General features: G+C 42.2%; 1 protein-coding gene across 1 annotated transcript in view; it reads right to left on the reverse strand.

The window, feature by feature from the left end:
- Positions 1-3,426: 3,426 nt before the first annotated feature.
- The window catches only part of tafa5l (TAFA chemokine like family member 5, like), a gene marked incomplete at both ends in the record, with an annotated part of 35,545 nt that continues 19,433 nt past the window's right edge, over positions 3,427-19,538 (reverse strand). Inside the window, 2 exons of the mRNA XM_079226132.1 lie at positions 3,427-3,450; positions 15,829-15,956. Coding sequence (XP_079082258.1) covers positions 3,427-3,450; positions 15,829-15,956 — 152 coding nt within the window. The remainder of the gene's footprint in view (positions 3,451-15,828; positions 15,957-19,538) is intronic.

Raw genomic sequence — 19,538 nt, forward strand, 5'->3', positions numbered from 1 at the left:
ATCTTGCTGGTGTTCGTGTTAATTTGTCCACCTCTTGTACTTGTCTCAGAAGAATGCCTCTTGTGCTTCTCCTTTGCTTCACCTCCGCTCGAGACCCACAGAACATAAAATACATTAATTGAAAATATATATATATATATATATATATATATATATATATATATATATATATATACACACACATCATTTCAAATATATCAAGCATCTGAAATCAGCAAAGAGCACGTACAGCTGGCCAAAACATTTCATATCAAAATATAGTCAATTTAGACAAGGATTCTGAATACATTTAATCACTCATGAATTGATTTTAATTACAGAATTTAACTTATGCAACACATTGCAGATTTGTCCCCTCCCCTCCCCCCAGACTCCCACCCCCAGTATAAATATCTCTATGTACTAAATGAAAGACTCGAAAGAAAAGAAAAGTCAATCCCACGATTCACCCGTGACGATTCCATTGAGATCCAACATCTGTAAAATCACAAATGCTTCTCTTGCCAGATGGTGAGCTCTGGTCTGGGCATGTCCCAAAAATATACAAGAGTATGAATGATGCATTGGATATGAATTATTTCACAGTGTATCTCTGGATGGTCACACTCGCACACAGGCACACGCACACACACACGCACACACACACACACACACACACACACACATTCCCACGTGGTGAGAGGCAAAAACACGCGTGCACAAACAAACAGACCATTAACATGAGCCAGGTGTCCACATCTGCTAAATGCTCCCGGTGGTGTGTACAAGATGTGTGAGGTTCATTGACAAAAACTACTCTTCTAGTCTATGTTGGCACCACATAAAAAAACATAAGTTATAAGCTAAGACGCTCAAAATGTCCACATTTCATCATCGTGACCTTCAGTCATTAAGTCACCTCATCTCTGTCGTCTCCTCTGTGCCATTCCAAGAGACGTGTCATGCTTTCTCACAACCTTCCGTCCTGTGTGTATATCTGCAGAGGTGTAAAGTTTCACCCATCAGCCAAATGAGAGAAATAATCCAATGGACAATACGGCCTGGCTCAACCTCTGCAGAGTCATTACTCTTCAGCAGTAAGCTGTCATTAAAGAAACTTGGCTGGAATACAACCCCGGACGGCTTCATAGCAGGGATAGTAAAGAAGATGAACGGGATCGACTTCTGAAAGACCTTCTGACAAGTCTAAATCAAGCCACAAAGGTACAAAAAATCTTCAAGGAGCCGTCCCCTGCAGAGCCGATGTTGGATAACAAGGACAAAAATAAAAGGTAAGGTACTTCAATGAATATTCCACTGCCCCGTTGATAAATGTTCCTCACAGGGATTTTGTTCTGTGATGTGTCCACGAATTTGGCTGCGGTGAAGATTCAATGCCGAGTATGGAGTACCATGCTGCTCACTTTAGACTTCTCAGAGTTCTCAGAAGTGTCTGCCGAGGGTCTTTCACTGTGGGGACTGGAGAAACACTGGATTATCGCTATTTATGTATTTTAGTATTGAAGGTTAAAACTGGTGTTAAGTTTGGGAATCTCGTTGGTGAATGGACACAATGTTCTGGTGTATAGATTGGTCTCAGTTCCTTTTGCAGCATGGATGTCAATGGACCTGCGGAGGAACGGAGAAAGAAGATAGTTTAAAAATCCTGAGGATTTCACAACCCATTTTGGGAGACAATGGCATTGATTAACTACTAATGCGTCTGTTTTGTGTCACATTCCTGCCAAAAAAGCGCCTCCTCATTTGTTTTTGATCAAAAATAAATTCTGTTCAATAAATCACAAAACACAGATTGAGACAGTTTTAAGCTGTTGAGGATATTACTATTTTGTTTACCCTCACGGTGCAAGACAAGAAATGAGCAAAACAACAACACAGAAATAATCAGACCAGCACCCCCCTGTATTTTCAATTTCCATCTGAGCCAGCTCCAACAAAACTCTTTACACACAACATCTGAGCCAATTAAGAATGAAATGAGATCCCCAAATTAAGGTTTTGTCATTCTCTGCTTGTGTACTGTTAGTTAGATATTATAAAACAGGGGTCTGAATGATAATTTATATGTTTGATATCATTGATAATACTAATAATAATGTCTGACAAAAAGTCATTATATAAAATATATAAAACTAGACATTTTACGTATTCTATGTCTGAACGGGGCCTTATTTGAGCTTGAACAAATCAAATTGTGTGAATGATTCTTTAAAGGGATCGGTCCGTGAGTGTATGTGCTAATACATTCCTTTCCACATGGAATACATTTCCCCTCCAATGAAATTCTGTAGCTAATGACTTAATTTAGCCAATCATTTGATCAAGAAATCCATTTGAATGATAATAGAATTCTGCCATGAATATGTTATATGGATAAATCCATAAATGTTAATACATAAATGATTCACGGTGACAGTGGACAATTGTGACACCCAAGACCGCCCAAATAAATCATTCAGACACTTAAATATGAGTTGGCAAATCCACACAGAATTGCACAAATTCCCAGGGCTGGCAAATAAATATTTATGACGCCCCCAATTCCCCTTTTCTCCCTGTCCTCCGTAATTGTGTGTGATTCATTTTGTTTTCTCGGTGGAAGAGGGGATATCAATCTTAGAATATTGGCTAGGAGACGTAAGGCATGCAGATTCCAAATGCCTGTTTCTTGCCGAATACAAAAGCTTCACAGATACTCGGTCAATGTTCCTGCGAGGGGAATTTTGTTGTAATCTTTAAATGTTCTTGTTTTTTTGAAGGGAAAAGAAGAACGTTTGTGGAAGTCAAGTTAACCAAGGCTAGCCTGCTCCTGACTCCTGCTTGATATCGAATTCGGCAAGAATCTGTCACCGTGGCATTTAAAAAGGGATTTTTCTAAAATGTAGCTTTTTCCTTCGGTTATTGCTTTTGTCAAGAACATCCTCCCAATCATATCAGTTTTCCACCTTTGTCCTAGACGAGAGCCTGGACAGATGAAGTAGCCTCTCCCTTTGATGTATCCACAGTGGGGATTTTTTGTTTCCATTCAAAAACTTCCAAAAACTTCCTTTGATTTCCCTTTTCTGTTGCACCATCAAAGTGAATGCACACTGAGAAATGAGGGATTCCATTGTGTCTTCTCCAAGTCCTGGATGTTCTTTATTTAAGCTCAGGGGTGAGAGCAGTACTGAATAGTTCATGACAAATACACACTAATAGCTAATTCATAAGTCTGATCTGAACTGAACTCTTAAACAACTTGGAACTAAAGCAATTCTTCTGTTTCCCTGAGGAGTTATTATGTATGCTTTCTAAATGGTGCAACAATCAAAATGTCTTTGGTTGCTTGTATGTCGAAGTTAACTGAGGCAGGGTTATACACTCAGTATGCAAATTTGAATAAAGTACATCATAAAAAACTCACATACTTGCTGTTTTCTCTGCATCCTACGACGGTTCCTTGGGCAAAGGCTGGAAAAGAAAAGTAGAAGGTCAGAGGTCGGCTTTCACTAAGGCTTTAATCAACTTCCCCTTTGCATATTTGCCTCGGACGCAGAGCAGCATATGTCCATTTAAAAGCACAGATGGAGTGTCTTCCAATTATATCTAAGGCGAGATGATGGAAGCTGAAGGTTATTTTGTTCTCTCCCGGTTTTTATGACCTCTGAGGACGGCGTTTCTCTCCTCGACCAGAAAATACGAGCGAGTAATGGCCACCTCATCATCAGCGTTAACGACCGAGAGACCTTTCCTTTCTCCCATCAACGGCATCACACAGATAGAATTTGTTTTATCACATTTGCTGTAGGGTACGGTGATAAACAGTGCTCCACTTTGTTTCTCTGTGAACAACCACGTCTTGCCTCCTACATTCATCGGTCAAGGAGCACATGAAAACATGTGCTCCTTGACCGGAGGAAGAAAACAGCTCCTTTGCCTTCTTGATATTGGTGAATGAGCCACTTTTGTGTAGATAATGACTCGGCTAATCATAATCAGAAAGCTAATGATCTGTTTAGCCAATCAGAGGAGCCAAGGCGAGACGCCTGTCTGGGCAGCGCATTGGCATTCCCAGCAGCTCCCCTCTCGGCTGTGCCAGGCTATCTGCAGCAGCGAGGTGGACTTGGTATTCTGCTGCCCGCCCTCGGCCCGTCGGCCTGCGCTCTGTCGCTCTGTCTGTCCGACCGGCCCCGGCGCTGTCAAAGAAATTCAGTGCTCTGAAGAGGCGCTGATCCATCACACCTCTCCAGCAGCATGTCATCTAAATGCTAAGTACTTCCACTGCATCTTTAAATCAAAACAAGAAAAGAAATGAGCACTGGGGGGTGCGGGGGTGCGGAGGTGCGGGCGGGCGGGCAGTTGGAAGGGATAAAAGCTTATAAGGGCACAATAGAATCTGCCGAGCAAACCCTTTGCTTTTTGATTACATTCATTTTCGAGGGAGAGGAAATGTGGGAGAGGAGAAAATGGGCGAGAGGGAATGCGCATGAGGAGCCCAGAGACCTTGTTATCCCTTCAAATGAACACGGAGAAAAAAAGAGGGAGAATAGATATTGATACACCCGCCCCAAAGGTTCCACCAAAGAAAATAGTACGTTGTTTGGTTTCTCTCCCAAAACCATCATGAATGCACCGGAGCTGCTCCCACAATAGGATCCCCCGTGCTCTCCCCCTGTCTCAGTCGGACTCAAAGCTATATCGATTGGAGGGATTCTTGAAGTCGGAGCAGAGTGCTGAGGCGGCACAAGCGGCCGGCACTATTAACTGCTCCTACTAATTAAAAGGGCAACAAGGTGAGTTTGGCCCCACGAGTCGAGCTATGCAGGAGCCGGAGACGGCTGCTTGCCTGCCTGCCATGCACACCGGTAAACAGTGCTCACCGCCTATGGTGTTTACAAGACAGGAATCCAAGGACATCGAAGACAAATTCATCTCCCGCTGGCACGAGGGGTGAGCGAGATTCACAGATAAGGAGAGAGAGCGTGCGAGAGAGAAAGCGGGGAGCACACTAATAAGCGCTTCGCTAATTGCTCATGTTGCGGTGAAATTGAAACATTTGGACGCCGTCTCAGAGCTCGGGGTGCCCTCGTTTCTTCGCCACTTGTACATCGAGCGCTGTGTGCATACGTGATACAGTTTGCAGTTCAAATGAGGTGCACATGCCCGGATCTCTATGCGAGTGCCAGCGGAGATTGGCACAAATATTATAGGATTCAATTAACTTTCTTCCTTATCATCAATACAGCATATTCTAGGATCAAAGTATTTTAATGATACAGTATGCCTCGCATTACACAAATACAAAAATCCCCAGCCGAGGCAGCACTATGGCTCCCATTAATTCTTTGGAGCCGGGAGGGGGAGACACTGCAGGTACAGCACACGGTGTGTTTGCCCGGTGCTCAGGGGGACACAAAGCAGAGGCGTCATATTTGGTGGCACTTCAAGCCACAAAATTCACACCAGCAGTCCACCCAGCCATTACGGAGGCAGGCCATCGCTGCAGCAACTACACATCCTTCCCCAGGGTCTCTCCTAACAAGTGGACTCCTGCACAGGGTTTTTGTTGGTTTCATCAGCTGGAGACTCATAGAGGGCCCCAGTCATTACCAGCCGCTGGTGTTATTAGACTAACAAGCGCAGCTACTGCCAACTGAAGCTCCTGAGTGGATGCCTCATGACCATATATGAACCCGATGCACAAAAGCATCAGTACAGCAGACCCGGTGCTATTTCAGAGGAACAAAAACAACGTATTTCCTGTTCATTTCTGGGGAGGCAGCAACAGGAATAGCCAATTATCTTGAAATTAAGCTCAAATCCATTACTGATGTAAAAGTATAGTAATTTAAGAAAAGTCCATTAAAAGGGGAAATAATAGTTTTTGAACGTTTTGGCACTGAGAAGCTGCATTCATTGATTTTCTTTTACTCTACGGGGCAATTATCCACCCAACGTTGACATGCTATATAACCTATTAAAGTTGTTATGGATAATGTGTGGGAAAACTATTACTTTTATACATATAAAATAGTAGACACCGAACTACATTAGCATTCATTCAGATTTGTGTTTCTGGCCACCTGGTGAATGTCAGTCCAATATTCACACTATTCACTCTCCTTTAAGCTCGGTTTCGAGAATCTTGAGGGAAATATCTAGCTGCTAAATGAGCCCTTATATTCACCAGCTAGTTGCTAACTTTGTGTGTGTGCAGTTTATTGCTGGGCAGCGTACTAAGAACAGCTGCCTGCTGCTGGAAATGAGATTGATGAGAGCAGAATTTGCAGGGCTGTAAACCAAAGTAGTTCACATTACATGAAGACATTTAGATTCATTGGTAATAGAAAGAAAGAATGTATCTAAAAAATATTGTACTTTCACAATAAATCATGTGTACTTTGTTCCAGGCCGACGTTGGTTTACACTCATTATGAACGATATGAAAATCAAGAAGCAGCCTCTTGAAACTGGCTCAAGGTACGAGATTATTGCATTGAACGTCGAGTCTACATTTATCTTGCCAATGGTACATTACCGTTGCACAATGAGTGCAGATTCATTTGGACTACCTTAAAACATTTTTTTTTTTTTTTTTTTTAAATGCAGACTTGATGTTTATTGGGTAGCACTTTATAATAAGTACACATTTTTTAGCATTAGTAAAGCATGAATAAACAATGAATTCCAAATTTATAAAGCATTACTTTAACATGAATACTCATTAGTAACTCATTCATAAACACAGTTATAAATGTTTCATTCTTGATTAATAAGCCATGGTTTCATAATTTATAAATGATGAATTCCCCATTATTAAATTAAGTATTCATGATTTATAGATGATTAATAAGATTATTTGTAAAGTGTTAGTAAATGATAAAAAAAATGCTGCAATTCATGATGAAATCAGGTAGTTACTACTCATTAATTCAGTAGTTACTACTCCTTAGTTAAGTATTAATTGAGCATGTTCTGTGACTTAATATAACGTGTAGACTATTTATGGGTATTGATTTTCATACCAACAGAAATAAATGGAAAGCAAAAGGATACTTAATAAAAAAATAAAATGGGGGCGGGGGGGGGTACATTTGTAAAACACAGCAGTGTGCTTTTCAAAATGATTAACTGTGATATTAAGTCAATGTGATTTGTAGTAAAAAGGCTAAAACAAATATGCGGTCTATACATACCACTATACGGTCAAATGACGCACGTGAACCACATTGGGATTTTGTAGCTAGTGTAGGTTATTTCAAATAATTATGAACTCCAAAGGGGTTTTATCTATAATAATGCATCACATCTTATAAGTTGAGTATGTGTTTTGTTTATGAAACCTGCAAAGTAACATAGATAGGTACATAGATATGTTCAATAAATACTGTGGCAATAAGAGAACATAATGTCACGTGTGAAAAGTTATGTAGTGTAAGTATACGGTAGCATAAAATTAAAGAAATTCAACACAAATCTCAAAATTATATTTTAGCCATGAATATGGCGGAAGGTAGCAGCGCTAACCAATGAAACAGGATGTTGTTGGGCATGCTTGAACGTGACCAGTCCATGGCGAGGCGTTCTGCATGACACGGGGGACAAAAAACCCGTGTTGAAATGTGGCCTATGACTCTGACAATTTCACACCAGACGAAGCTGTGGAGACGAGCATTGTGCCGGCTAAAACTCACATGGCAGTTCAAAGCCTGGCGATGACAGAACTTCAAACAGGGGAGCTGGGTAAAGTGTGCTGAAATTGACAGCAGAAGGGACCATGTTCACTGGGTTTCAGACAAAGAGGAGGTGGGTGGGGGGTGTATACGCCTGGCGAAGGCAAGCAGAAAAAAAACTCTTTTATTAGATGATGACAGCAGAAGAGGGAAACAAAAAAGAAAAAAAAGAAAAATGTGTTGTTTTTTTATGCCTTCTGAATGAACGCCAGGGGAGACATTAGATACCGTAAATGTAATCATGACACTTTCTGCTGAATGTATGTTCCATAACACAACACCTATGATAACACAAATGAAAAAGGGGGGGTGGGGGGGTTCGGAACATCTCTATCAATCCAACCTGTTTCAATATATTTTCTGCATCAGTCCACAAGCTATCTCCACAAGACTGATGATCGTGCCACAGCATCCGACAAACAGATGAGCTGAAACCAAGGGAGTGCATTTGTCCTCTTCCGCTTGATAAATAGGGAAACCCTTTAATGAAAGCGAAATAAAGAGTATATTTGCTTATCATGCGTAACCCCTGCGTACTCCGGTGCACGTGTGTTGTCTCAGCGTCAGTCATTTTATAAATGTACATCCGGAGGCGAAGCGGCCTGGCTACAATATGTTATCCCTGAGGATCCAGAGGGAGGCTGTCAGATACAATTTGACAGGAGCACCATCAGTTCACGAACACCAATGTGAGTGAAAGCCGGAGGTGCGCCAGCAAGACACAAAACATAAACGCTGTCTTTTTTTCTTTTTTTCTAACGCATGTATCAAAGAACGCATGGTGGGTAAGTCATTAGATTAAGAATACAATAAAAACTAATAGTCTCATATTTGCATCTCTCTCTCTTGGCAGACACGGCTGCAAAAAGATAAATAAGAAAACTTTATTCAACCCAAAGCTGCTGAAATATATTCTATTATTTGTGCACGGTTAGAATTTGGAGCTCAGAATTTAATCATTTCAGCATCAAATGAGACCAAAAGCCAGCAGTGTATTGGAGGACACTTTGCACAGCACGCATATCTAATATTTGAAAACACTCTGGCCTGGTTTCTCCAATTAATTTGGAAGATGCAAACATTTTCTCGAATTTCCAGTTCGGATTTCCTCGCTAATATTTCCCCACTGTGTCGGAGACAAGACCACTGATAACACATGCTTTCACTCAGGGCGCATTTCTACTCTATGCATCCTTCAGAGCCTGCAGTAGAACGAGTTACAGTACAAGAAGCAATCTACTTATTATGCATTTTATTTAGTCTTAATAAATGCTGCTGGTCACGGAGCTACATCGCCTAATGAAAGAGATTTATTTTTTCTGGTACACCTTTATCTAAACATGGCATCTCACTGAGGATACAAATCTGATCGCAAGAGGTTCAGAAGGCAGCAGCTCTGTGACAAATACAAGAGCTGTGTAGCAGCATAATATACTCAAAGCAAAAAAGATAGGATTTAAGTCACATTGGGGTTAATGTAAAATAGGCTGAAAGCCAAAAGGTTATTGAAGGACCGCTTGAAAAATATTGTGATTTTATAATGTCAGAGGGGTGAAGTTGTTTAGATAAAGGTATATCTGATAGAGGAATGTGCCGGCTTTTCAGCTGAACTTGCTTCTCTTCGGAAAACATTTTCTTCAGTAGCGACTGCAGGATTCTGTCTTTTCGTTAGCACAGAGCCAACAGTTGTCACCGGTTGTTTCAAGCGCTGTTCAAATCAGATTAGTGGTTTAAAACAAAGACAGAGCAGCCCTTAAGATAATACATAAGGAGAGTAAAAAAAAAAATCTGTTTCTGGCTGACTAATGCTGTGTTCTGTCTAGACTGCAGCACAAAAGCAATATGGAGGAAAAAGCAGATATTCAAGCATGTAGCCTCAGTAAAAAGAAGTCCCAATATTATTTTGTGGTGTGTTTTACTCTGTGTGTGTGTGTGTGTGTGTGTGTGTGTGTGTGTGTGTGTGTGTGTGTGTGTGTGTGTGTGTGTGTGTGTGTATATATATATATATATATATATATATATATATATATATATATATATAAAAATATCAGAATCAGAACCATTTATTGCCAAGTATGTTTGCACATACAAGGAATTTGTCCTGGTGTAATATATATATATATACACAATGAAATAACTTGTCACTTAATGCAGCAGTGTGGCTCAGTGACGTGTTTTAAATAGTTTTTGGACAACAATGGAAGTCAAAATTTGGCCTTTCCTATTACTACTGATGATACTCATCAGTAGGATGAAGTCATTGTGGGTTCGTCTTTTCACAGGATTTAATGTGGAGAATTGTGCATTGTGTTTTTCCACCTGCTTGTTTTGCAGTTTTAAATAACTCACTAATGTAAGGTAAATGTCATTTATTTCAAGGGAATTGTGGAGAAAAAGTGTATTATCAGTTGGAGGAAATGACGTCAGTCCAACATTGGATTTAGTTAGAGATAGATGGCACGCTGTAGGTCATTTCAAACCTTATTGCGTTCTGTTTATTCTTACTTGGACAACACATCCTTTCCCATCCTTTACACTAACGATACCCAGTCAACCGGAAATCTGTCATCTCCACTCTTCAACTTCAACCTCGACTAATCAACAATTCATTTCAAGGAGCAGCACACAAACAGTTGCTGACAGAGCCTGCGGGTGCGCTGCGTTGCCTTTGAGAAGCGAGCTCATTAGAAGTCTGTCTCTGGTCAGATGGGTTGCCAGCTAAGCAGTGACCATGGCGACACATCACTTGGCTGCGTGGTTGTTTTTGATCGTCCACATTGAAGCCTTTATAACCGAGGTGCTGGCAAGTGTTACATAACGACACTGTGGAACTTTCTCACCTCTTTCATAAGAGGTGATGATTTAATGGCTGGACAAGAACATTGGTCCTGCAGAATTAACTGCTTATAACGACTTCATGTTTCCAGCAGCACTGGTAGGACTACACACACTCCACTAGGTTTTCGCCCGGGCTGACGCTGTAACAAAGAGCACATAGCTGGAGAAAGGCCACCAATACAGGAAGAGAGAGTGTGTGTGTGTGTGTGTGTTTCATTTTGAAACTCTCCTTCGTTTGGCACAAAAAAAACGCCCAAAAGCAACTGTTCTGTTTCTCTCCAGGCCACACACACACACACACACACACACACACACACACTGGAGCTGAGCAAGTGGCATTTGTTGTGTGGGTGTGTAGGACTAAAAAGATTTTTTTGTTTCCCAGCTACTGTCAAGTGTTGCCTGAGCGGCGGAGTGCATAGGAAACCGCAGTCTGGATATGATCAAATCAGGGTTTCAAGAGCTTGCATCTCATAATTCAAGCTCCCTCCAGCCTGTGACATAATATTTTTGGAGAATAATCTCCCGCTGCCCTATGCTGAAGAAGTATTCCTATGAGTAGTTTCAATTTGAGCCCATCACTTGATTAGCAAAGGCAGATAATAGGGCTCAGTAGAGCCAATAGCTCTCACCAAGCAAAGGGACCAACGCTGTTGCTCGCCTGAAAGGACGAAAAAAATTTAACTGTTTGGGCAATTCCACGCCCCCGTGCAGTAGCACAGGCACACCCAACTGTACTCTTGTGTAACCTAACTGTTCAACCCCCCACTCCCCACCACACCCTGTCAAGTGTATGAAAACCAACCTCATAACACCCCGCCCCCCCCTGCCTCGAATTGCACTTTCCACCTCGGAGAATATCATATGTAGGCCTTTCAGCGGCTCGCTAGTGAAGACAAATTGTCAGCTTGTTTGGGGGGGCCTCCAGAGAGTGATTCATATTAATGGCGAGCTGGCAGTAGAGAGCGGGCTGCATATGCAAACTCCATTAGCAGGTTAGGCTGGAGTGTGTGACCTGGCAGTGCCACCGTGCGCTGCACACACAGGAGGGCGGGCAGCGCAGCGGAGGCTGAGAGGGGCTGCGTATAGAAAGAGATGCAGGTGTCGACAGTGTGTGTCGCGCAGTTAGACTGATATATTACTTCATCAATATATGAGCTTGATGTTTCTATTAAGACATTTACTGTAATTATGTATTCTAATTCATTATAGAATGAGTTAGTGTTACTTGTGCAAAGCCTTTAAAGGGAACTGCCTGATAGTCTTCCACACAATTGATTATATATTTTTGTTTCATGCTGCTTTAGAGGTCATTATCATTAGCATTAAACTGTTTTAATGAACTATTCTAATGAACCATTTAACACCATCCACCTAAATTAAAACAATGGACATCTTTTATTATTCAAACTTTTCATAGTTTAGAACTTTTCAAGGATTTAATAAGCCACCATTTTTGTAAAAACATTCAATTTAGATTATTGTTACCACAGGAGAGCGTAAAAGTGGAGGTCTAATCCATTGGCATAACAATTCGTAGTTCATATTCATGATTTGATTCCCTTGAAGGCCTGCTAGCAGCCTGCGAAAGACAAACATAGTGCTAATATCCAGCAGTTAAAGGTTAAAAGTCATGATTTTTGGCACACTGCATCTGCAAATGGCAGCTAATATTAATCAAGGTTAAAAAAGTGAAAAGCCCCTCTAACAACAAGTGTTGTGTTGGATGAACTAAACAACTCAGAGGATTTTCTTGCAGCAAGTTTTTCATGAAGGGGAACCTGAAAAAAGGCCACATGGTTGTTTAAATCAGAAGGGTTTTATCCCATTGGGAGCATGACTGTGCTTTATCAAAATCATGGAAATACTGCAATACTCCTGGTGTGCAAGGTTTTTTGGGCCTGAGGGTAGCCTTCGAAATGCAAAGAGTTTTATATCTGAGGAGAATAAGTGTGCTCAATAAATCTCATGGCAGCCTGCCTTTTAGATTTTAAGAACTCTAACGTCTCCATTCGTACTGATAGTGGCGGCAGAGGACTCACTATAGCGCTCAGTATTGAAACAGCAAAGGCTGGTCAACCAACTCCAACCGAGTCAAGATACCGTAAAAACTGATGCAAAAACAATGAATGAAACAAAAGCATGCTGATCTGGATGATTACAGATAGCAACAGCGATGGTTCCCTGGAGGAAGATACATATTTATGTTCTTGCTCACTTGATGCATGATGTTGAAGAATATACAGGCACATCTTCTCATCTCTTTTCCCATCTTAAATGACCGGTTACACACGGTTAACATTGAATGAAAATTGGCGATTTGATCAAAACTGCCCTTGCTCTCTACTTCGTAATTTTCCCGGGTAAACTTTCACATCGATCATTTCCACGATTTAAACGTATGAACTTCCAGCCCACTGCTCCCAAGTTGTCAAATACAGCGGCTTGGTGGGGGGTCAGGTGGCGCAGTGTAAAGAGCGATACAATCTTTATACCAATGAAGCTGTGGATGGATGGGTAAAAAAAAACATAAGACTTTCACCCAGAAAACCAGTGTTCATGTCCCATGTGAAAGCACTGTTGGTTTATTTTATGTTAGATTAAGTTCCTTGACTTGCATTGCATACAATACATAGCCTGTTTAACTACATAACAAATAGACTTATTCTAACTCAAACTATGTTGTTTTCCTAAACTTAACCAAATACTTTTTGTTGCCTCAACCAAACCAAGTGGTTTCCTGTGAACTCTGAAGTTTATTTAAAAAAAACAGTGTATGCATGTTGCGACTGGAAATCGACTCGTCCAAAAGTGACTAGATGTGATTGTAGAGAGTCGTAGTTTGAGGCGGAGGGCCGCCGAAACGAGAATGAGAATGCGTTGGAGCATCACGGAGCTTCGTGAAAATGAGACGTTAACGCCAGCGGGTGACGTCAATCTTTTCAATGTGTCACAATAATTTCATCAACATTTCACGTCCTCTGCTGCTTATCTCAATGTCAGGTTGTAGCTACAGGTTGTGAGCAGTAATTAGGCTGCCACACAAAACTGAACTTTTTCTCTCAGCACTCAGAATACAAATCTAAATTGGATCTTTAAGTCATTTTAAACTTTGGTTACCTTACAATAGTTGAAAGCTGAACTTAAATAGATTCGATGAGAGAATGCATAAACTGGATTTAGATTTGATAAGATGCTATCAAACCTGCTATTTAACTGATATCAGCAGCATGACGTATGTTTTATTCTTTTCATGCATTTGCCCACCATCAGGTACATTTGTCACTTTATTTCCGTGGCTAACTGCACCTACGTCAAGCCGCCGCACCACAGCACAAATCATGAGTGCAGCCATTATCAGCTTTCAGAAACCCACGTTGTCACACTGAGTGCTTCTCCCATTTAATGTGATTACGAACATGTGAAGACAGGTTCTCTCACAATTAGAACTCGCTCTCTGCGCTCAAGATACTTGCTCAGAGATGTGGCCAGACAGAGCTTGGCCAGTGGCCGAGCGGCAGCCTGGCCCTCTACCCCCCCCCCCCCCCCCCCCCCCCCCCCCCCCCCCCGCTTCTCCAGCCTGATCAATCCTCCTTATAGATTTCTCATTTTCATTTATCTTCCAGGATGCGCTTTCCTCCCATTTCAGCTCTCACAATAAATACCTCTGGATACCTCCTCTCTTCTGCTGCCAAAGCCTCCCTATCCCGGCCCCTTCCAAAAGAAAAAAAGAAAAAAAAACAGCAGCATCACTTGTGATTAACTTCTGCAGTAAAGAAATCTCCTCGGCAACAGCTTATTCTGAATATGCAGTGGAACACGAAAATCTGCATATTTTTGTAAATGTATGTATAAAAAGCAAAACACTAACCTAAGTGTGCTGTCAGGTTAGATTACTGCACGATGGGAACGCGTGCATGAAATGTGACGCAGCTGCCCAAGGCTGCTGGACGGAGGAGGCGGCGAAGGAGCGAGAGATAAAGACACAGCAAGTGAGGGAGATGAAGGAAAGCGAGAGTGAAAATCAAGCGATCCAGTCACAGGTTGACCTTCGGCCTTGTGTACCTGACGATGAGAACAGCAGTCTCTCCTGCTCTCTATCCATCCTGTCATCTCTTGTTTTGTTTTGTTGTCTCCCCCCACACTCTCATGGCTTTCAAACATCCCTATTGATTCTTCCTTTATAATGGCACAAAAAAAGTAAAAGATCAAGTGAACCCTCGGTCAGATTGCAAACGTGTGCAGGCTTTGTGCATCCTCAATCGGAGGAGAGTTGATCACAGAGCAAAGCCTCAGTCAGCACTGCGGCATTGGCAGCTCTGAGGCATTGGATGCATGTTGCACTGTGAGAGGAGCCTACAGAGGACCAGATGACACCATATTGGAGGCTTTAAAAATGTAACATGTTTTGTGTTCATTTAAATCCCTCGCAAAAGTCAGAGAGAGGTCATGTACTATTTTCGGCTTTCACGATTTGTCTCACACTGATACCTCCAATGTCTCTTGTTTGAGCCGGAGCACAGAATCATTTCAAATGATTGTATGTGTATGTGTACAGATTGTAAAGCCTCTGAGGCAAATTTGTGATTTTGGGCGATACAAAATAAATATACCTTAATTGAATTTTAAGTTTGGGAGGAGATCCTGAAATGGTGAGTATTCCTAACAAGATACTGGTGTATTTAAGATGATCTTAGAGGAATTCAGGTTTTCCTGGTTTAAAAAAAATATTCCTGATAAAATGAATGATGAGTTTGGTTTTGACTGGAAGTTTAGTATGCATTTCTTTCCATGATAATGCGGTATTGGCAGTGCAGAGCTAATCCAGCATCTTAAATTCCATCTTCTTTTATATATCCTTTACATATTGCTGCAGCGCAAAAGAACAGAGCAATGTCAGAAGTGGGTTAGAGACAATGAGGAAACAACCATGTTCAGAACACTCTAGTTGGGTTTGTGCCTCTGCTTATTGGCTTTACAATACTATTTTAAAAAAGTGGTCTTCAGAAGTTTGGTTTCTTTGATTTGTTCCAATTGCATATGTCCCACAAGGAATCATTTGAATTATAATTAGTGATTTCAAGCCACGGAAAGCATCTTAGCATCCGTTTTCTACACACAGCGACTGAGTATTGACGCCTGGGAGCTGAGCGCTGCCTCTAGCCCTGGCCTCACTTATCACGGCCAGCTTTGCGTTGCCCATGCTGGAAAAAAAATGGCGCCGTGATGCTGTTAAGTGCACGGGGCGTATGTATCAATTTCATGTCATGTAAATTACCGTGACGGTCTTGATGCGACCGCTGCCCCTGGTGCAGGTCCAGCCGGAGCGGTTGAACAGGTAGCTGCAGACCTCCCCCTCCAGGCAGGGCGCCATCTCGCACCACTGACGACTCCGCACGATTCGCGCTGAGAGGGCGAAAGAGGCACGTTAGACTCGCACACACTGAGAGAGACTTCAAATTGTCAACATTTTCTGTTTTATGCTGAGCAGACAGGAAAGCATCTTCATACGCTGATGTGTCTACACAAGCCTGTCGTATTTTAATTAGGTTCTCGTTGAACCACCATGTCTGAACCGCCTGTGGTAGTAACCTTTACAGACCAGCTGGCGGCCAATAAATTACTCTTCTGTTAAAGCTAGCTCTCACTGCAGCTGCACAGTCACATTGTTTCTTACTTTTGACATTTTATTATACTTAATATTCCTCCTGAAAGCTTTTTGTGGGTAATTCGAGGTAAAGGGCTCTCGTGTTGAAAGTAATTGAAGCATTTTAAAGCATAACATTGTTGGATTTCTTTTCCTGAAGTGACGGTGAGCAATTTGTTCTCCGCCTTGCACTCAACGGACAACACACACAGCAAGTAGTTGTGTATCTGATGCTGCCTGTCTTTTGCCCATGAAGCCAATGCATAGTGTAGAGCAGTGGTTCTCAAATGGGGGTACTTGATTTAAAATATATATATATATATATATGTATATATATATATATATATATATATATATATATATATATATATATATATATATATTTATTAAATTAACATAAATAAAATAATCCTTTAAAAATAGTTATTTAATAAATATTCAATAATATAAGTGTAAGTTCTTAAACTGAATTGTATATATTCTATATTAAATTAGACACTGATGGCACAGCGCTGTGTATTACATTGTTTTTTCAACCAAAAATGCTTTGCACTGGTTAGGGGGTACTTGGCTAAAACATTTATTCCGCAGGGGATACATCACTGAAAAAAGGTTGAGAACCACTGGCGTAGTTCTAGATGTAGTATCTTGATGCACCAGAGGGGAAGATAGCTACAAGGCAGGAATGGCGAGCGTGGAGAGTCATTGTTTTTACAACGATGGCTGAAAAAGCCCTACAGCCACCTTATCCAACAAGTTTAGAACAAGAACCTCCCTACAAGTGAACAAGGAAAAGGATGAACGTTTGCAACAGAAGAGCAGTGCTGCAGTTGGGACTGCCCTGAATTTGTGGCAATATGATGATGGCATGGAGTGTTTCATTCCCCGACGTGTTTTCTTATTGTCATTCCTATTTGCGTTCTGAATTTAAAAAAGTAATTGTATTGTGTGACACACAACAATGTGGTGTGATTGAAGTTTCCTGTGATGAATCAGGATGCCCTTTTGGAAATACCAAATGATATGCAACACTATAAGTGTACATACAAGAAGGAACATGTCTGCAGGGAGAAACTTGTTTTGATGTTGGCTGGAGATGTTATCCTGTATACGATATCCCTTAAACATGTCACCTGTCATATCTTATTTTCTGCTCATTCATTATGCACAAATTATTAAAGCATTTACATGATACCGATTACAGAGGTGGACCACAGATTAAGGAGGGCAATAAAACAGCAACAGGCTTTCAGGTATTCTTAAGTTATTTGCCTGCTGCAGACATCGGGGCTGTCAGAATGAGAGCCGCTGATGCAGTCTGTCCGCATGACATTGAATTAGCATTCGTCTGTAGTCGATGCTGATAAGCTCTGATTGTTCTTTACACAGCGTGCTAAAGCAACACCGAAAGGTTATCGGCTCTCTGCGGACCTGGCCGAGGCCGCCGCTCCTGCCGTGGTCCCCATTGTGCAGCACATTGTGGAACGAGGTAACACAGTCGGCAAATTGAAAGAGAGGAACCACGAATCGTTGAATGTCCACTGGAGAGCCGAGGGAGTGTGGGGGTGTGGAGGGGGGGGAGCCCTTGTGACATTTTGCTGTGAGGTATTCTTGGTCCAGGCCTTGTTAACAGTCCGAAATTGCTCTTTGGAGTGTCATACCCCGACTGCTGCTCCGCAATAAAGATCTCTCATCTTGTAATATTTATTAAGCCCCACACACACACACACACACACACAATTACCACTCTGTAGATATAAAGCCATTCTCTCAGCAAATAACAGATATGGTTGACACAATCGGAAGAGGAACTGTGTTTTTCGCCCTCACTGTGCAGTCAGGCAGCAGCGGAGCAAAACAATCCAGAAACCTGTCATCCCATTGCAGCCAACAAGCTGATGTAAATATTGAAAAACTGAGACAAAATGGTCAATTCGGATTCACCCCGAGCAGAGGTTCCTCGGCGAGCAGGGGGAGAAAATCTAAGGGGGAGAAGTGACCTTCCTCTTGACACAGCAACATGCCGTGGCAAAATTTTCATTTTCACAGCCATCCGTCAGGCGCAACAAAGCGTAGATTTATCAGTCAGTTGCAGATGTAGTTTTGAGTACATTACAGGGCCAGCAAAACTCAATTTCCAGGGGCACAGAATAAAAAAGCTGAGCTGGCAAAGTGATGGGAGTGCTGACTAACCGTGGAGTGCATCAGCCCAGCCAGCAAGAGGCTGGCTGAAATAAATGTTGTTTTTTTTCAGCTGCTGCCACAGTATCCAGGCCCTCAGTAGCTCGCCCTTGTTACTTTTTCAATGCCATCCATGACAGTCTGACTTGATCTATGATGACTTGATGAATTTCCTCTCCTGCCGTAAAGCGCGGAGCGTTCCGTTACAGCGTTGGTTGGAATTAGAGCGTCGCCGTGACATCTTCATCAACAGCGACATCACAAAAAAACACAAGCAGCTGCAAAACGGAGACGCTGCAGTTTAGCTTTCGGCCTGTCTCTATCCATCAAACCTGTCTGTCCATAATGCTGGCATGCGCGATTGTGGGAGCATTTAAAAAGCTTATATGGAACAACCACCCACACACGCACATCAACAGTATCCCGAGCAGACTTTAAGCCTCGGAGTGGAAGCTGCCTGAAAAATATCTGTCTGCTGCTATTTTTCCATCTTACATGCTGCTATTATGCAAACGGCTGAGAATCATTCTGCTTTCATTATGATAGGTGTCTGTTTGGACAGGATTTTAGGGCCTGTTTGCCATGGTGGCATCGTGCAGCGGCAGAGGTGAACCAGCTGGCTGCGGTGGTTGGAAGAGAGAGAGAGAGAGAGAGAGAGAGAGAGAGAGAGTCTGTCTGGTTTGACACCTGGGTGGCCCGTCCTGTCGGAGTCCCACCCAGGGACCGTGGTCGTCGGGCCAGGCTCGTCAGCTGCCAGGGTCCCTGCTGGGCAACGGTTTCTGGACCTCCAACTAGATCACACGTAAGACCATCTGTCCCCCCCGTGCACAGTGCCAAGCCCTTCCCTGCGCAGCACAACGCAGCACTGCCAGACGAGACTCGGAGCAGGGCAGTGAGGCACAACAGTGAGTCCTAGACCAGACACACTGTTAGTCTGATGTAATTCTGCCTCTGCAGAAGTAAAAAATAACATCAATTTTTCACTAAAGCCACAGGCAGCTCATGTAAAATGCATTCAGATGAGGTACAACAAACAAAAAGAGACAGTTTCGGCGACGTAAGAAAGACATGAAGAGTATGTTCATTGCATTGAAAAGACGACACGCTGGGAAGTGGAGCATGCCACCAAACAATGAATTGTGTCGCCTCTGGTGATTTAA

Source organism: Taurulus bubalis, assembly GCF_910589615.1.
Source record: "Taurulus bubalis genome assembly, chromosome: 11".
Classification (NCBI taxonomy): domain Eukaryota; kingdom Metazoa; phylum Chordata; class Actinopteri; order Perciformes; family Cottidae; genus Taurulus; species Taurulus bubalis.